At 45.1% G+C, this 20,766-nt stretch overlaps 1 protein-coding gene across 2 annotated transcripts in view; it reads right to left on the bottom strand.

Annotated features, from left to right (window-relative positions):
• Positions 1-20,766, bottom strand: part of CHST10 (carbohydrate sulfotransferase 10) — a 208,321-nt gene that overhangs the window by 96,153 nt on the left and 91,402 nt on the right. For both annotated transcript variants that reach the window (XM_086934721.1, XM_086934722.1), the window contains one exon: positions 4,187-4,287. In XM_086934721.1, coding sequence (XP_086790847.1) covers positions 4,187-4,287 — 101 coding nt within the window. The remainder of the gene's footprint in view (positions 1-4,186; positions 4,288-20,766) is intronic.

The raw sequence follows: 20,766 nt of genomic DNA, 5'->3' as shown, positions 1-20,766 counted from the left end.
GTCTTTACATGGTGCACTTTTGAATCTCGCACACGCTTTCTCCATGTTTCCTGGCCCAGTCGAGCAAGGCCCTTGAACGAGGCCTCCCTGCCTCATCTCTCCTGTCTCCGAAAGCTGTACGCATCCCTGACTCCTGCCTTACATCCTGCCAGTGAAGCGGTGCCCGGCTCGGCCTGGACTGCCTGCCAAATTCATGTTTTGCCTACAGTTATCTGCTCAGCCTCCTCGAAAACACATTCCAGTCTAGTGAAATAGGTAAACATATTCCCGGCTACAGAGCAAAGGGCCCGGCCTTCCTGTCCTCCTTGCAAGTGATTTACTGAATCCGTTACCATGGTAGGCCCTTGGCTCCGCACGTTGCACCAAGACACGTATGCACGCACTAGCATTCAGTATTGTACGGCCTCTGTCCGAGAGACCTTTTACTTCAGACACTACATCCTCCAAACATGAGATACCAGATATGCTATAGGTACAGGTTGCCCTGACACTCCAGACACCAGTCTCCTCCACTAGTGCTAAAGTCAAAGCCCCCCAGTTACACGTCATGCTAGTTGCGCGCGCATACAGGTCAAGGGTTTCTGCTGATCCTGCAACTTTTTCTATGCATCCACCCACATGTGACGTTTCTTATGATGTTTCTCTGACATGTACAGTGCACGCCCATGTGTACGCCTTTTTACACGCCTCCCGTTACGCACATGTGTTCTTATCTCTCTTTTTTTCACCTGTTACGCCTACTGTATTGGATTTAATTGTACCATTTTACTATATATAATGTGTAATGCTAATAAAACGTTGAATGTCCCTTCCTGAACCTTAGAGGTGATGGAACATGATATCCCATCCTCGAGGATCATTGTCCATTAAAGCCCGTATGACTCAGATACCACGGACTCTGCCTCTCATTTAAATGAGCTGTCTTTTATTGATAATTATATGGAAAAATGCTACGGTAAAATTAATTTACCACAGTGGTGAGGCCCATGATAGAACTGCTTGAAATGTTACTTAATTGCATTGATTTTGGATCTTTAATACAATAACCGAATATCTCCAAATTTGCTTGAGCCTTTATTTATTGTGTTTCAAATGTTCTTTCCATAAAAACTGCTTACAAACATTTGATTCCAATACAGAGACAGTCATAGGTTGTTTAAGAGCATCAGGTTCTCCTACATCTGTGCTGCATAGCTGTTGCAGAGCTGCTGGTCTGTATGATTCTCTTCAGACAACTTTTTTGAAGGTTTGGTCTCCCTGCTTCCATCCTTTACATTTATAGTATAGTCCGGAGGGTGGTGTTTTTGATCACTAATTTGTGGTTTCACTATCAATAAATCAGTCTTCATTGGTGGCCAACAGTTGACACCTTACTTCTTACCCCTCACTACGACCAACAAGGTCCATCGGAGCACCTATGCCTCTGAGTGCAATTCTGGATTAGATTAGTATGGTTAAACCTAAATTTTTTAAATAATTAATTTGGGCCCAGAACAAAACTCCAGCTAAATGAGAACAGAACACAATAGTTATCAGGTTTGTATTACCAATATATGTTTTGCTGCTATTGATCTCTTTTTTCCATTATACTTCAGAATTACAAAACAAACTGTGCTGCATTTGCAAATTTGCAACTGCAGATATATTTTGAAATATGTGTACAGTTCATTTATTGCGCGCTACTCGCCGAAAAAGCACTTCAACACCCCATCAGAGGTAACAAGCGCTTATTAAATGTAAATCTTCTTCCCTCGTCTATCCCTCCGCTATCCTTCTCAATTCAAATAACCGATTAATATCCACCACTCAAATTACTTTCATATTTCATTATACCAATTCACCACTAATCCTTTACGGGGTCCGAAGTAGCATGCTACTCGACGAAAAAGAGCTTAGACGCTTCATTGTGGGTAGTAAGCACTATATAAATGCTATTACAATACAATTTACAGGTATTTGGTTGTATATTAGAAAACAATCAGCATACTACAGCCTTTCTTTTCCCACTCCTGGTACTTCAGCAAGATTGTCACACTCCACTCTCCACAAAACTTTTACATTGCAGTCAGAGAAAGAAATGTAAACAACATCTCAATGTTAAAATGAGCAATTTGTCAGAAGACCTTGCCTGACATTTAACCTGTCTTTGAAGACACAGCAAATATGATGGGATTAAAACAAGATTTATAGGCATTTTTATTGCTCACACATCTGAATTCTTGCACATATGTGTTTTACCTACTATTGTATGCATTCAAATGAGAATGCAGTTGTTTAGATAAGCCAAATAGATAAATGCAGTGCCAGCTGTCTGGGTTATTGGGGAGGGGGTGTAAAAATTAATATGGGCTGGCCTGGCCCTGAAATGCCCCCTCCGTGGCTACGGCCCTGGCCAGTAGGCTTCCGCAAGGTGCACACATCTCACAGTTCTTATGACCTTGCTTAGGAGGCTGCTGCTTGCAGATAACCCCAATGCTACCCACTGCAAGTACCATCACCAGGCACAAAGTCTGCATCTCAGCAAGCAATTGACATTTGAAAGAAAACCACCCTAAACCAGTTATGAAATCTTAGTCAGTGTATCCACATGCATTTTATGGAAAATCCAAACCACCCTGCTTTGCTCCAATTCCATTTCTTCTTGACCAAGGAAGGGAGTGCCCTGCAGAGTATCCAGACTCTGCTCTGTAATAAGGGCTCGAGACTGCCTCACATACAAACTCCCAGAGGTGAGGGGATAGCACTTGAAACGTGAACTTTGAGGGTCTGTCTTAAGTACTGAAAATCCTGAAAGCCTGCTGAAAGAGGTTAGGAGCATTCCTGGCCCAGTAGTACTAAAGACTATCCAGGAGGAGAAACCCAGTATGAGCAACACCTAGAGAAAGCTGACTTTTACGGAGACAAAGCTAGGAGTGACCTGGGCTGCAAAGGGGTCCCCTGGTCTTGGAGAACCGTTGCTGGTGAGCTGCATTAAGACTTTCCAAGACTAAATATCACGATGTCAACCAGCAATCCATTTTGCACTGGAGAGATAAGTGCTGCTGCATTTAGGAAATGAAGTTGTGTGGCAGCCAAAACATAAAGCCTCGGTCAACCCAAAGCCCTCAACTGCTGGAAAGATACCCCCATGGATAACTGGGACGGGAGGTTGCAATTGCTGAAACTGCAGCACCAGCCTGCAACTAGCCTGGAAGGCCGCCGCTGCAGATGGCCACCATGCAGGCCTACACTGGCAACTGAATCCACAACCATTGTTCCAACACAAGGCTTACACTGCGGAACACACACAAGAGGAGCTGGGAATGTGGACCACTCCTGCCGCACCGTTAGGGCAGCAATGATCACCTGCAAGAAAATGCAGGGCTTAGACAGTATCTTGGAACAGAGACTAACACTTGCAGAAAAATTGGTTGCATAGGCTTGCAACTACTGCCCCATAAACGGAAGACATTGAACTGAGTTGTTCAATTAACCTCTGAGAATATTTGAAGCCAGCGGTTTAGACTCCTAGCACTTTGGTGTGTTTAATCATGGGATCCTGACCCTAACAGGGAAAGAGTACTGCCGGGGAGGGGGGATGCAGTGCCCCATCAATGAACATTTCCTAGGTTACAATCAATACGGCTTTCCTATTTTACTGGGAGATTAAAAGTACTTTGTTTGACACAAAATAACAGTAGGCCGGATATTATTATTCCACCTGTTAAGTTCTGAGCTCTAAACAAGATTAACCCGCCCCCCCCCCCCCCCACACACACACACACACAACCTCCCTGAGAAGCCTTAAGCTGCTTATCCCCACTACCCTGAAAGTCAAAAGGTAAGGTAGGGAGTGTTGTACTTGGCCAACTTTTGCAGAGCCACAATAGGACCTACCGAAGGGCACCAGTGGCAAATTTTCTTATCCATCACATTTGGGTTCAGTAGTCCAGGTCTGCCATATGCCCCCCTGAACAGACTCTGGCAGTGAACTTTCTATCATGGAACATTACTACTATTCTCCCTTATGAAAACCCTTCATGTATTCCGGGCCAGGAATGACTACTAGCATTATGCCACCTTAATCCCATCTAAATGCAAGACCTCAAATATTGGATAGGTTCTCTTTTTAGATCTTAGCAGAAGACTAAATATTTAAAAACAACCGCATGCCCACCCCCTTTCACATGTGTTGCTCGATGTTTACCTGGTGGTCTACCTGCAACCTCCTAACTTTTTCAGGAACTGTCATCATTGGTTCTTCTGTCACAGCAGTCCAAATGAATGGCCTGGACTTCACCACATGATCTGGAAGGATATAAAGTTGAAAAGAACATGAAGATACATTTCCTTAAGTGTTTCCGCGTGTTCAAATTGTGAAATAAATCAAGAGGAAGACTAAAGATCAAGAAAGAAACCATGTCATATTGCATATCCCACATACTCAGTGCACAGCCCTTTACCCTGCTTTTGTGGTGGCACCAAGCAACACTATCATATACAGTCATTTCTTGCCCCAAAAGGATATTACTATTTGTCTCCTTTACCATGGTATATGGGCTGCGAGTTCAGTACAATGAATATCTGCTTTTGAGGATGTATCCCATGCACTTGTTTAAAGTTATGTGTTCAGGACCCAAGCATACAATCTGTCCTAGACCTTTAGGATCCCTTTTCAAGCACCCAAATCAATGGTCTGAGAAAGCAGAGCAGGATGCTAAGAGTGGGAGAGGAACAAAGGCCAGTGTCATGAAGGTAAGCAAGAGAAATAAAAGAGAAATATATGTTTAAAAAGGAGCTACAGTGAATTTAAAGGTTTCTTCCTGGAGCTATTTTGTCGTGAAACTACTCTGACCTGGTTGAACTGGGTTACAGAGTCAGATTTGAATGTCTGCACTGCCCACATGCAGCAAGAGAAGGCAGCGATTTCTTGTCAGGGGTTTGAAGAAGGCACTGCTTGATGGGTTGACTGCTGGAATGAGACCTGGGATGGAATTCTGGGCAGGGTATTGTTCTGAAACCAGTGTCAGGGTATGAGTGAATGGCCATGAGATATCAATGCAGAAAACAACTGGGCAAGACATGGCTCAGCTCACATAACAATGATATCTTTGTCGGCCTGTTCAAGAAACAATGAACTGTGCTTGTTCTTTCCTCAGGATATGGTCCTTAGGAGTTCAACTAGAGTTCTTGGTGAACTAGAGCTCAATGACAGTCCATGCTCTGTTGCAGGTAGAGTAATGAGATGACAAACAATTTGTGTATAATTTGGAAGTCATTTGTCATCCATTGTTCCAACCGTTGGATTCAAACTCAGTGACACAATGTTGCAATTCACAGAGAGGTGATGCCTGTGTAGGGCTTTACCCCGTGTCTGGTACACCCTCCACCTTCTACCACCTCTCTTTCTGAATGTTAGACATAGATGCAGGAAAGGGCAGCTACTTATTGCTGCTTTTCTCTTTGGTGAACTCTCCCCTCTCTAAAGAGGCCAAGAAAATTAGGGTTGAACGAAATTTTAATTATGCAAGAGTAAGTGGCGTAAATTTGCATAGTGACATTGTCAAGATTACAGCACATCTTGTAATTTGGGGGTCACATTTTAATGTAGTGTTTATATAACGTTTTAATACGAGCAGCATTTCAGGTAGTTTTATTACCCGAGCGGACAGTTCGGATAATTTTTTTGCAAGAAATTACAAATCCGAACAAGAGTCTTTGAAACGGGAGGGGCAGTTTCTCAAACGTGGTCAACAATCATTTCAGGTACATTTTTTGTGCCCGAACTGACCCTTTGGGTAATTTTTGAGTGCAAAACTACAAATCAGACACAAGCAACAGTGTTTTTAACACAAACAACCCAAAATCAACTCAAAATTATATTTACAGGTTGAATTTATATCTGCACAGACCGTTCGGGTAATTTTTTTGAGTGCAAGATGTGTTTTGTGTAAGTACGTATAATTCTTTGGTAATGTTACGCAATTACGCTATACAAAATTATGTGAGGTATGCCCACCCCTAAAGAAAACCAACAGTTTTAAGTCTCTGAATAGGACTGCTTAACCAAGAACTACATGACTGTCTGCGTATCTCCCAAAGAATAGCACAGTAGAGCCAGTCTGGCACTACAGTTCTGGCAGGGCAAAACCCATTGGCGGAAACCAAAGTAGAGGTTGAGTATAGATGACAAACTCTAGACAGACTGCAAAGAAGAGCTAGAACGCGGCAAGTGCTGCACTTCTCAAATAATGGCAGATGCCCAAAATAGCAAAATGTTGAATGTCTAGCCCCAGAGAAGCTGCTGGTATACTATGGAGCAGCCAGCTAAGGTGACATTTGGACTGCTGAGCAGAAAACGGAATCTCTACATGGAGAGGTTTGCAGCTAAAGGCAAAAGTAAATCAAGCACTGCACCCATCTATCACTTTTCTATGTACTTCAGTGCGATACCTTCACACGGGTATGCCCAAACATGGGTCCCGTACTGACTGCGCCATTGGAGCCAAGCTATATGTGGCTGATGGCCCCTAATAGGTGCCAAACAGGTCTTAAGTTGCTTGTGTTCTGGTTCAGGAGGGACATGGCCTGTCAAGTTGGGGCTGGATGATTCCTACTGGAGCAGTGCAGAGAGTGATCTGCATATGGTTGGGTCCAAACTAGGTGGCATGATGTGCAAAGTAACAATGGACTGGGATGGGGCCCGAGTAACTACCAGGGGCTTAGATTAATTCAAGCATTCCCTCCATCACTTTTTTGTATAATTCAGCTGACAGCTGAAGAGGCATGCTGGGTTTGGGGGATGCTAGGATTTAGCTTTGCGTGGAGTACTCCTTCCTTTCTGTGCATTAGAGCGGCATCAGATTCATTGGCACAAAGGGTGACAGCCTGGCTTGTTCATGGAGTACATTGAATATGAACATGACAATAGGACTTGGATGGTGAATCACTGAAGCTTTTAGGAGAAGAAATGCCAGCTAATATGTTAATATTAAGTGCGTGCTAATGTAGGGTCTATTCTGTGAATTTCAGAAGCATGCCAATAATGCCTGTGCAGAACACTCTTGACTGCATTAGCATTAAAAAGCATACCATATTCCCTGTTGAAAAAGTTTCCAGAAGGTGTATGAACAGAGACTCCTATAAAAGAGATATAGAAGAAGCAGACTCGGCAGTGGAATAAGTGCGATTACGATGGGCAGGCTACGACTAACAGGGTGGTCTATTTTAAAGCCACTATGGTGGCTCGGGGCAAGGCCCACTGCCAGTGCTGCAGAATTCCTATGGAATGATATGCCCTCAGAGATGTGGAGGATAGCACATTACATCTACCAAAGTGACCTTACTGTCATCAGGCCAGGGAGGCTGTCAGAGATGTTATGAGCAAGAGATCATCGATTAAAGATACACTCGACGACATATGGAGTACAGAATATAATAGTATCTAGTGGCTTGTTGTGTTTCAACTATTTGTCCAAGTGTGAGGGGATGAAGTTATATTTGAGTTCATATGTGTGGGTGGTAAATGCTGCAAAACAGCTCAAAAGACTGTGCCCTAATCTTAAGCACATGGTTTATGTTGCATGACTGGCAATAGCCTTATACAGTGGAGAGTAAGGACTGAGCTTAGGCTGCAGGTTGATGAAGGGGAGAAGATACAAGGCTCTGAGATTGGTTTAGGCAGTAACACGAAAGTCAGTATTGTGGAGCAAATTAAACAATTCAGCAGGGCTGAAAGGACAGTAACACAGACGTGGTAGGATACGTAAGGCAGAGCTCGGAGTGATGCTGCCCTCGCTCTCTGTGGCTGTTCAATCTTTCGTGGCTAGAAGAGGAAAATGGCCACAAAAAGAAAATGGGGGTTATCCCTCATCTTCATATGAAATTTCTTGTGGGCTGTGGTTTCGTGAGGAGAACTGCAGTAATAGGCCCATGGCCTAGGACGCGCCACCATGATCAGTTCAGTCTAATCATTATTGAAGATGGCCTCAGGACAGGAAGTGTAGGATGAGTTGTTGCATGCTTCGTCTCTAGTCAGTGGTAGGTCACAAATAGCCTTGAAGGGCCGATCGGAGTGCCCGATACCCGCAGGAGTCAGCCTGCAGCAGGAGTCGGCCTGCAGCAGGAGTCGGCCTGCAGCAGGAGTCGGCCTGCAGCAGGAGTCGGCCTGCAGCAGATCTACAGCTGGGGGGGGGGGGGGGGGTGATAAGACCGAGTCCTTCACAGTTAGCTTCTTCTCTATAATGCCAACACCCCAGAGTATTGGCAGAACGCAATAGTCTACCTCCAGGTCCAGGTTGTGGCACCACAAACAGGGGCTGTGTGGAAATCCCAAAGCGCACATATTCTCACTAATCTCCAAGCATAGGTGAATATCACGCTCAGTACGTAAGACGCCATGAAGTCATAGGGCCAGCAAGAGGAACATAGGGAAGTTCACTGGACCTGGGAATGCCGATGCTGCAAGGCATCAGAAAAAAAAGCAATGGGAGGCCAAAAGATATACACTGGCAAAGCAAAAAAGGCAACACCTCTTGGCTTTGCCAGTGGTTATTTTTTGATTGCTGACTGAGTTAAATATCCACAACAATAATTAATTAGCAAAAACAACTACTGTACACCAGATCAATAGTGGCTCTATCAGCCTATTCTCCTTACTTATTTAAAGGTCTTTAGAAGGTAAAGTGCTTCGTATGGGATAATCTCTTGGCTCACATGTTAACTGACATGCAAATTAAGACATGCAGATATCAGTGTCTGATCTTCCCTCTTAGCCAGGAAATCAAAGTAATGCTTTATATGAATCTGGACTCGTGTAGTTTGGTGGGGGAACAACAGCCACCCAAGCTGTGGATCATTACAGTACATCATCATCTGAATGAGCAGCAGCATAGTCAACTGGGGACCACGCCAGAGAATCCTCGTGAACCAGCCTGGTACTCGGTCCCAGCATGAGAATAACTGCTAAATGAGTAACTCGGCAGGCTCTGGCTGCTGAAGCACAGAGTCAAATATCAGCTCATTTTAATCTCACTTCATAGATTTTATCGTGCAGAAACTATCAAGCTAATTGAAGGAAAACTACAGCTAGGACGAAGCTCTTTGCTAAAACAATAGACAATCGACTGGTGTTGCTATTACCTGACTTGGCCCTCCCCGTCCAGGATGGCTTTATCCAGGTAGATCTACGTTGCACACCTGAAGGACGCTATTTGAACCATTACACCAGCTAGATCCAGACCAGGAAGCAGTGACGGTCTTCCTAAGGCATGGAATGGACTAGAGCAGCAATAACTTTTCAAGGGGTCATGTACCAAGGGAAAGCCTCCCAAATTCAACCGTTTGATAGAACTGCTTTACAAAGTTCCCACTATTAGAGTGCGACATAATGGGCTTGTGTCGGCCTCATTCTTGATTGAGAGGGAAGGGGTCCCAGTGAAGAATAGTTAATTACAACAAATTAAAAAATAATAGTAGTACACAATGAATTTACAATGTTTTATTCACAATGTAGATATAACCAGGATATAGTATCCAACAATAATCATTTCAAAAAGGTTGAACAGTGCGCCCCTGGGAGTAAGGGATAAGTGATAAAGTGAGGATGGTGCAGGTAGGGATATTGTGACAATAAAATCAGGCAGTAATCTGACACATTTATAAGTCAATTGAAATGTACAGACGATCATGAATCTAAACGTATCACTTGAACAACCACAGTGACTTTCTTTGGGTAAACCCCCTCTTGATACCCTCATTCCCGATTGGACATGGGACGGGAGCGAGCATCTAAGCCTTTGGCAATTGCATGGACGTCAGGGGCTGGCCTTTTCCCCTCTGAACAGAATAGTATCACTATATGTAGATGATCTAACACTTAACTTAAGCGATCCAGAAAAGAACTTAGAACAGTTGTCCAAGAGGTCCAGTATTCAGGGCCTTACTCGGGATCCCTATTAATTGGACTAAATCCACCATTTTCCCCCATATGATAGCCACGCAGATTTGCACATTCGACTACCCCTTCCATGATGTGAATCTTCCGTTAGATATCTAGGCCTCTGGCACAATGAAGAAGTAAGTACTGTCATCACCGAAAATTATGGCACCGCCATGACCCACACCAAACAAGTGCAAAAATGGATCAGTCTCTTCTCATCCGTCCATGGAAGAATTGCCATCCTGAAAATTATTATTTTGCACAATTAAAACATTCTGACCCCTCAAACAGGGCATTTCTGAAGCACGCTTAAATCTGTTACGACCACATGAACTGGCAAACACCCATGTATAAATTGGGACACGCTAACACAGTCGTATGATTGGGCGGAGGTGTGGGGGGTGGGAGGGTGAGCCACTTAGTTTTCATTCAATGAAGTTGCTCAATCTCAAATGAAGGCTAGAGTTTGTAGCGCCTGTCACTGAGTGCACTCTGTTTAGGCACTAGAAACAAATGACAGCCTGCTTGACATTTTGCCCCTTTCAGGTTTTTCTATGATATCCGCTTCCAACCAGCAGTTTACATAGTATTTCTATCTGCAAATGATATTTCCCTTTGACTTAGCTTTCGTCTGGAAGACAAGCCACGATATACGACAAAACATTCGCAGATGATCACCAATTTCAAATTGGTATAAACCATTCGCAAACTGAATGGGGTCCGAAGGGACCCCTTCCCCTTTGTGAATGGGGGTGCCAAAAAATTTTCAGAACAGGCAGAGGTCCTACAGACTGCTACCCACTCTAAAAAAAGAAAAATTGATAAGAAAGGAATATGCTACTTACCAGTATGCATCTGTTCTTGGCATAGAGGGCTGCAGAGTGGTACATTATGAATAGATCGCCATCTGGTGTTGGGCTCGGATGATTGCACTTTGTTTTTCTCTTGGAGAGTCTTTTGTATGTTGGTGACTCCTCCCTTAGTTGGTAGTGCGCATGGGCATCGGCTCCATCCTTAGATTGTTTTGCCATAGTAGGGTTAGATGGAGTAGTATAGTAGAATACAGATAAGAGTGCCCATGTAAGTGTATCTAAATAAGATAATGTTGGAACAGACACAGGTTTCCGGGGAGGCTGGGAGGGCATGTACCACTCTGCAGCCCTCTATGCCAAGAACAGATGCATACTGGTAAGTAGCATATTCCGTTCGAGGCATATGGGCTGCAGATGGTACATTATGAATAGACTATACAGCAGTTCTCTCCCTAGCGGTGGTCGCCCGTGTCTGTTGCAACTGTCTGAAACAATGTTTTTAATACTGCTTGTCCCACTCTAGCTTGTTGTGTTGCATGCACATCAACACAATAGTGTTTTGTGAAAGTGTGCGGTGTAACCCAGGTAGCCGCTTTGCATATGTCATCTAGTGGAATGTTTCCCAGAAATGCCATAGATGCTCCTAGTTTACGTGTAGAGTGAGCTCTAGGAGGAACAGTTAATGTTCTCTTTGCCTTTAAGTAGCATATTTGAATGCATTTTACAATCCATCTGGCAATGCCCGCTTTGGAGATGGGATTGCCTTTATGTGTGGGAGAAAACGCAACAAATAGCTGTTTTGTCTTTCTGAAAGTTTGTGTTCTCTCTATATAGTACAATATGGCCCTCCTAACATCCAGTGTATGTAGGGCTCTTTCCGCTACTGTTTGTGGTTTTGGAAAGAAAACCGGTAATTCCACTGACTGATTGATGTGGAATGCTGAGATAACCTTTGGTAAGAATTTTGGGTTTGTTCTAAGAACCACTTTATTTTGGTGTAGCTGCATAAATGGTTCTTGAATCGTAAAAGCCTGCAGTTCACTTACTCTTCTAAGTGACGTGATAGCTATGAGGAAGGCCACCTTCCATGTGAGGAATTGTATTTCACACCTATGCATAGGTTCAAAGGGTGGCCCCATTAGTCTGGTAAGCACTATGTTGAGATTCCAGACTGGGGAAGGTGGTCTTCTTGGTGGAATGACTCTTTTGAGTCCTTCCATGAAAGCTTTAATTGCTGGTACTTTAAACAGTGACAGGTGTTGCCTGTTTTGTAGGTATGCCGCTATGGCTGCTAGATGAACCCTAATAGAGGTATATGCTAGATTACATTGCTGTAAGTGTAATAAATAGCAAATGATTTGTTTAGTGGATGCGTCCAGAGGGTTGATGTGCTTACTGTTACAGTGTATAGCAAACCTCTTCCATTTTGCTGCATAGCATGCTCTCGTGGTAGGACGTCTTGCCTGTTTAATGATTTCCATGCATTCTGGTGGTAAATCTAAATACCCAAACTCTATGACCTCAGGAGCCAGATCGCTAGGTTCAGTTGTTTGGGATCTGGGTGCATTATTTCTCCATGGTTCTGTGTAAGATGCATGGGTAATAACCTTAGCTTTTGATGTGGTACTTGTGAGAGTTGTAGCAGCGTGGTGAACCACGGCTGTCTTGCCCACGTGGGTGCCACTAGTATCATTGTCATTGAGTGTTGCTGCAGTTTCCTCACCAGTAATGGAATTAGTGGTAGAGGAGGGAACGCGTAAGCAAATTTGTTGGACCAATTTATCCACAGTGCATTGCCCTGTGACCTTTGGTGTGGGTACCTGGATGCGAATTGTTTGCATTTTGCGTTCTGATGATTTGCAAACAGATCTATCTCTGGTTGCCCCCATTTTTGGAAGAATGGCTGCAGTATTTGGTCGTGCAGTTCCCATTCGTGAACTTGTTCTGACTGTCTGCTTAGGATGTCTGCTATTTGATTTTGAATTCCTGGTAGGTGTTCCGCTAACAGGTAGATTTTTTGAGGAATGGCCCATCTCCATATGTCCTGTGCTAGTTTGGACAGTTGGAGAGAGTGTGTCCCCCCCTGTTTTTGAATATAATACATTGCAGTCATGTTGTCTGTTCTGATCAGGACTGCCTTGTTTGTTATTTGCATTTGGAAAGCTTTTAGTGCTAGAAATATTGCCAATAGTTCCAGGTAGTTGATGTGCAGTTTCTTTTGCTGCGCACTCCACTTCCCCTGTACTGTGTATTTGTCCATATGCGCTCCCCATCCGGAGAGCGATGCGTCCGCTGTTATTATTACTTGTGGAATTGGCTCTAGGAACGACCGTCCCTTGGAAATGTTTTCTGTGTTCCACCACTTCAGAGAGCGATACGTCCGGTCGTTTACCAACACCAGATCTGTAATCTGACCTTGAGCCTGATTCCACTGTGTCGCTAGACACTCTTGTAGTGGGCGCATTTGTAGTCTGGCATGTGGTATTAGCAGTATGCAAGAGGACATCATGCCTAATAGTTGCATAAACACTCGTGCTGGTAGTGAGTGTTGTGGTTGAAATCTTTGTATTAACCCGACCATTGTCTGTACTCTGATTGGGTTGGGGTATGCTATTGCCTTTTCTGTGTCTACTGTAGCCCCCAGGTATTGCTGGATCTGGTTTGGTTGCAGGTGTGATTTTTTGTAGTTCACCGTAAACCCTAGGTGGTGCAGCAGTTGAATTGTCTTCTGTGTGTTGTGAAGACATTCCTCCTTTGATCTGGCCTTTATTAGCCAATCGTCCAAGTATGGGAAGACATGTATTTGTTGTCTTCTTAGGTGTGCTGCCACCACAGCTAGGCATTTTGTGAAAACTCTCGGTGCTGTTGTGACACCGAACGGAAGGACCTTGAACTGGTAGTGTTGTCCTTCTAACACAAACCTTAGGTATTTTCTGTGGGCTTTGTGAATTGGGATATGAAAGTAAGCGTCTTTTAGATCCAGTGTAGAAAGAAAGTCCCCTTTCTTCAGTAAAGGGAGCACTTGTTGGAGCGTGACCATGTGGAAGTGTTCCGAATTTATGTAAGCATTGAGAGGTCTGAGGTCTAATATTGGTCGTAGGGACCCGTCCTTTTTGGGGATCAGGAAGTATAGAGAGTATACTCCTGTTCCTTGTTGATCCTTTGGGACCTTCTCTATTGCATGCTTTTGTAGAAGTGCTAGCACTTCTTCTCTTAACAATGTCAGATGATCCTGACTCATTGGACGCTGTTTGGGGGGGATGTTTGGTGGGGTAGCTGTGAGTTCTAGGCAATAACCATGTTGGATAATTTGTCTCACCCACTTGTCTGACGTGATGTTTTCCCAGACAGGTAGGAACTGTGATAGACGTCCCCCGACCGGTGTTATGTGGTCTGGGGGGAGATCTATGAAGTCACTGTTTTGGTGTTGAGGCGTTGCGGTTGTTATTATTTCCGCGGCCTCTACCCTTATTGTTGTTACCTCTGTAATTACCTCTTGAATTACCTCTGGGTGATGTTGGTGTGAAAGATGTGGATTGCTGATTTGTTCCTGTGTTTTTTGAGCCCCCTCTATAGGTGGATCTACGAAAGGAACCTCTGTGCGTTGGCTGTTGCAATGCCCCCATTGACTTAGCCGTTTCTGTATCTTTCTTCATCTTTTCTAATGTCTCGTCTGTACTTGAACCAAACAATGTCTTCTGATCAAATGGTCTGTTCAGTAGGGCTGTTTGAACTTCTTGTTTGAATCCTGAGATTCTAAGCCACGCGTGCCTTCTTAGCATGACACTAGTGTTAATAGACCTTGCTGCAGTGTCTGCTGCGTCTAATGCACACTTAATGGAAGTATTTGTTATTATTTCACCTTCCTGTATTAATTGGTCTGCCTTCTTCTGATGCTCTTTTGGAAGATGTGTGAGAAGTTTTTCTAACTCATCATAATGTGCCCTGTCGTAACGTGCGAGTAGTGCTTGTGTATTAGCTATACGCCAGCTATTCGCTGCCTGTGATGCTACTCTTTTGCCTGATGCATCTATTAACTTCGACTCTTTATCTGGTGGAGGAGCCTCTCCTGTAGATAATGAATTTGCTCTTTTACGAGCGTTTGAGACCACCAGCGAGTCTAGAGGTACATGCCCTCTAATAAATATTGGGTCCTTTGGAGCCGCTTTGTATTTCTTATCGATTCTTGGGTTTAACACCCTGGCTCTCACTGGGTTTTCGAATATTTCTTCTGTGTGAGTGAGAAGACCCTTTAGCATAGGAAGAGTACCTGATGTTCTCTGTGCACTAGGTAGAGTCTCTAACAAGAAATCCTCTATCTGAGGTTCTGTGTGCATATCTAGTTTGTGATATTTTGCTGCCCTATTAATGAGCTGCACAAAACCTGTGTTATCATCAGGTGGTGAAGGCTTTGAGGGGTATAGATCTGGGTCGTTGTCCTCATCTGACCCTACATCGTAATTTTCCCATGGGTCTTCCTCCTCTTGGATAGATTCGTCATCCCCTTGAGGTTCTCCCTCCCCTATATCACTGTCTACATCTGACTGAGGTGTAGATGGTCTTGGTGTGGAGGGTGTAGGAATATGTGGCCTATTGTGAGGAATAGGAGAAGAGGGTGTGTCTCTAGGACGAGGAGAAGCAGGAGGAGTTATGTTCGTCCCCATTGTTCTCTTTTTTGAAGGAAGAGGTTTATCTTCTGACTGTTCACTCTTTCTCTTCTTCGTGACCACTTTCCCAGTCTGTGGGTCAATAAACAAGATCTTTTGTTTGGGATCTGTTTGTTGCTCTTGAATCGGTACCGAGGGTCCTGGTTCCGAGAGCTGTTTTTGTTTTCTATCTTCAGATCTTTCTGTTTTCGACACCGAATGTCTGCTCGATTCCGACTTTTTGGGTATCGAGTGTCTTTTGGGCGATACATCATATTTCTTTTTCGACATGGAGTGTTTCGATACCGAGCTCTCCTTTGTATGCAGCCTCGGTGTCGAAGTCGATGACGCCCTTTTCTCGGATCCGACGTGGTGGGATTCCGAGTGTTTCGGTTTCAGTTTCGGTTTCGTTGCCGGGCCCGAAGGCGGGGCGTCGGAAACTTTTTTCAGCGGTTTGACCGGGCCCGAGGGCGGGGTCGTTACCGCACGGGGTCGGTTTTTCGGTAAGGGGACGTCGTCACTCACGGTTTGTTGCTCGAAGAGTTCTTCAACCTCCGACTGGTCCCCTTCCGACCCCGACTGGTCCTCTTCTTCCTCGATTTGTACGTCTCCGAACAGCTCCGGGATTGCCTCCGCCTGCATTCTGGAAGCCTCGTGTCTTCGAGCTCGACGATTTCTAATCGTTAGCTTGGAGGAGAATGCTGCGCAGGCTTCGCAGTCCCTGGATTCGTGTTCAGGCGATAGACAGAGGTTGCACACCTCGTGTAGGAACTTAGCACCACACGATGGACATTTCTTGAATGGAGTCCTTTCCATGGACTCCGGGCTTGACTGCGTCGAGAAAGGTCTCCTGTTCTTCGACGTAGATCCAAGTTTTTCTCTTCTATTTTGAATTTGTGACGCGTCGGAATGGAAAAGAACGCGTTCGCTAACAATACCGTCGAATTGGAAAGGGAATACGCGCCGAAAAATCACTTTCTTCTGAAGTTGATCTGGAGCGTCTCGATCTTCATCCGAACCCGATGGCGGAAAAAAACAATCTAAGGATGGAGCCGATGCCCATGCGCACTACCAACTAAGGGAGGAGTCACCAACATACAAAAGACTCTCCAAGAGAAAAACAAAGTGCAATCATCCGAGCCCAACACCAGATGGCGATCTATTCATAATGTACCATCTGCAGCCCATATGCCTCGAACACTTAATTATTTCGCAAAATAAAAAAAAAGAGAAAATGAGGGTGGGAACTGCCCCACTGTGGATTGTTTGCAGTATATATATATGGGTCACATGGGGCAGGTTAATCCAGCACCATGTGACTCTGGGCAATAGCTAGCTTAATCTTCCCCAGCGCCGGGACACCTCCGTCGGAGGTAGCTGTGCGCATTATAAATGCTGGCATTTACATTTACATATATAACCTGTGGAAGAATGGATAAGCAAGAGCTGGACCAGGCACCAACAAGAGGTGGCGTGTGTGCCCACCTTGTTTGAGAGAAGTGTTGGTGAGGGCACTCTTGGAGAGAAGAGGTTTGGAGGCACTTTGTGTACAAGGGTCTAACCTGCCAGGGCAGGGGCACAATTGTGAAACATGCACATTGAAAGCGCCGGGAGAACTCCATGTAATAGCACATACAGCCCAAGGGTCTTACAACAGATTAGCATGACCAGTTTAAAACCAGGCGGGGTGATTATTCTTGGAAACAATTGGTGGGTGTGACGAAGGTCATATACAGGGGTGACGCGTGCAGCAATGACTTGTAAATGTTACACATAAGCGAACTGAGAACTTGGCAGCGCTGTGACCGGCCATGAGCGGTGAGCAGCCGGAGTGGCCCTGGGGCTAATACATGGACTTCCCTCACTAGCTTGAGCCCAGAGATGCTGATCCGACCACCGGAGGTTTGCTGACTTGGCAGTTGCCTGGGGCCTTGATGTGGGGGGGGGGGTGGAGAGGTGCAGCCTATACAGGCAGGGAGATCTTAAGGATTTTAGGGGCCCCGGGCCAAGCATATTTGGGGGCCCTTGTTTGGACCAGCTTTGAATTTATGATCCAATTTCATCCCTTTTTGGTGGCCACGTGACTGACACCGAACAGGCAGATTGGTCCAAATTCTAAATCTTTTTTTCATCTAATATTCAGGGATTCTGATGTGCGTTTTCAATACTGTAGTATAGAAACAGCACGATGATATTATTGCAAATACTCTCTGCATCACACTGCCATTTCTCATATGCGAGGTCCAGTTTTGATCTAAAAGGAACTTTTTATGGATGTTGCAAGGTCTTGAAATAAATTAACATAACATTTCTAAGCAAAAAGGTCTGTAACAGACTCCCACACACGACCCGTATTAAAAATAAATGACATGAAAATGTTATTTAAATTAATCAATGTTTAAAAATCATTCAAGGACATCAAAGTAGGAGTGTGTGGAGAACAGAGCAAGATCTATCAGGGGGCCCTCTGATAGGCTGGGGCCCTGAGCCAGAGCCCACTTTGTCTATGCCTTAAAACGTCTCTGTATACAGGCCAGCTCCAACTGTGTGGCTTACAGGGACTGTCATGTAAAAAAGATTCAGGCAGACTGAACAAGGCACTAAATGGAGTTAGTACCCAGGTCGCACCTAGACCGGTTGTGACAGAGTGTGGGTGTGGCCCCAAATTGTTGGGAAGAATACATGGCAGCAGCCCGTCCTGGCCCTGGGCAGTGCCGGAATGTCGGCCCTGCATCGAGCTCTGCGACGGACCACTGCAGAGGCCTGCGACTGGCAGAGGCTAAATGGAGGTGAAGCGGAAGTGCAGATGCCGGCTTAGGACTGGGTAACACACTGTGGCCGCCTGCTCCCCCTCCACTCCCATATGGACAAAGTGAACTCACTACTGGATATTGCATGATGGATGCCACGGTTCAGCCCAGACTGTGCGGCCTCATTACCTGGCGACTGAAGCTGCAGGGACCCCTGGGCCTGTGGGTGATCGCAACAAATCTCCTGAGGTCTTGGAGGCACGTGACCTCTCTAGATGTGCATGCCGGGTGAGGCCTGTGGCCCTTGCACTGGCCTGCCGCAGGATGTTGGCTGCTGCAAGGCACCCTCCACCCCTGGCTAACAGACTTTATTGATGTACTGGAATGTGGGCACAGAACTGAGATTCTACATCAGGACATAAAGACCTGAACATGTGGCATGATTTTGGCAAGCGTGACAGAAATTTCGATGGCTTCTGCCACACACGTCGATACCAAAAGAACTATGGGGCCTGTCCTTTGTGGACTCCCCAGGGACCTTACCGGCTATGAAGTAGTGTCTTTCAGATACCATCCAACGCCTTGAAGAGAGGGTCTAGAATGCAACCAACGCAGCTGCCGAATCATCGTAAAAATCATGGGAATTCCAGAAGGAGTGGAGGGAGAGATTCAGAACAGTTCATCACCATATGGTTTAAGTCCTAGACTACCCCCGAAGAATTTGCCAAGGGCTTTCGGATTGAAAGCACACACCGTGCGCTGTCTTCTGGAACTGCACGCAGGCTCATTGTGCAACCTGCCAATTACAAGGACCAAAATGTGATACCCGAGTGGCATAATGAGCTGGTGAAATAATCCTTATCTCCAAGAGGGAAATACTCTTCCTAGATTACATTGACGTGGTCAACAACAGAGAAAGTTCTTCATGGGACTGGGACAGGGAAAGAAACAACCTCCTGGGTCGTGTGGGCCAACCTAGGGCCATAGCGCCTTGTTAGAAGAGGGTACGGCAGCATCGTCGTAGATACAATACAAAGAATTTGCAGGCCAGCTTCAGCAGAGTCGGTGTAATATCACAGAACCTGAAGAGAATGGACAGACCAACTGTCAGAAGGAGAGCCCTGGGAAGGAGTCCATGGCTTTCTGGAAACCAGAGGCAGCTTAAATACTGCATGCATTTGGGCTGCGGCTAGTGGTCTTTTTAGTGGTGGGCGAAGAATTCCGCTCTGCCGGCAAATTTTTTCCCACTCCCTGTGGAGTTTCGCAAAACTCCACTGAGCAGAGTTATTTTTTCTTGCGCGTCTCACTAACGTTGAGTTGGCATGCACGATCGAGAAAAGTCATGCGCTAGACCTCCTTCCAGCAAAATTTCTCAACGCAGGCGGTCATGGCAGGTCATGACAGGTCGCGACTGCTAGCACTGAGAAATCTGTAGCTCACATTGAGGAAGCGCCGCTCGAGTAGAATATCTACTCGAGCAACCAAAAACAGCAGCACCCTCTAGTGTGACACATAGGGTAATTTGCAGTGATTTTACAACAAGATCAAAACAAAATCCTGGTGCCAAAAATCAGTGCGAGCAGTGCGACTTACCACACTTTGCTGCTCGCAGAGCACAGTGAAGTTTTTACTGGCACTTTGCGGTTTTCAGCAGAGCAGAACTCAACGAACTCCGCCCAAGCGTAGTCTTTTTTCCTCTACTCTCCTGAAGCTCTCCATGGCGTGATCTCAGGGTTCACCTACTTTCCTTACCAAATCTTATGGTCTTGCTCTAGTGTTTGGAGTGGAGGGTGATTTATCCCACATTTTACATACAGCCAGGACCTGTCAAGTTGCACTTGACACACCGAAATCAGCTTACTTTGCTTCTTGTAAATTCCGAGGTGGGAAGGAAGGAGTCTGGACCTGCTTATAACACCTTACTTGTTAGTTCCCTGAAAAGGTTAAACGTTTAAAAATGGGAGGTAGACATTCCTGGGGTGGAAGTGTAGGGAGGGAAAATATGGGGGGAAGTTATTATGTTTGCAAGGTTGCAGACCTTGCCACAGGAGACAGCGTACGCGGCCAGAATGCAGTCTAACCACACCATATTACGTTCCCTAGGTCAGGCTACAGGCCCGGATGAGTACTGAATGCAAGTGGCCTAAACAAAAAATATACAGCCCGATTCATCAACGACTCGTTTTGCGAGTCAATAATAGCGATTCATAAGGAATCGCTATTACAGGCTCGCAAAACGGGATTCATGTAGGAATCGCAAAAAAAATGCGATTCCTACATATTCCTTATTTGCGATTAGCAAATTGCTAATCGCAATTAAGGAATAACTCCCCATTCATTCCCTATGGGGAGTATTCCTTTTTTGCGATTAGCAATTTGCTAATCGCAAATGAGATAGCGATTTTAAGGGTGCCAGGGGTGTCCAAAGGACACCCTGTAGCACCCCTTAAATGCAAATTCTAACAGGAGTTGCGCTCACACATGTCCAAAGGACATGTGTGTGTGCAACATGCAACTTAGAAAAATGCTTTTAAGAGCATTTTTCTAAGTTTTCGCTATTTACCACGAGGTTTGACCTTGCGGTAAATAGCGGGCCGAAATTGCGAATTCGCTATTTAAAAATGGATGATGAATTGCAT

The sequence above is a fragment of the Lissotriton vulgaris genome, chromosome 8 (genome assembly GCF_964263255.1).
Source record: "Lissotriton vulgaris chromosome 8, aLisVul1.2, whole genome shotgun sequence".
In the NCBI taxonomy this organism is placed as follows: domain Eukaryota; kingdom Metazoa; phylum Chordata; class Amphibia; order Caudata; family Salamandridae; genus Lissotriton; species Lissotriton vulgaris.
This window is presented reverse-complemented; position numbering and strand designations above follow the sequence as displayed.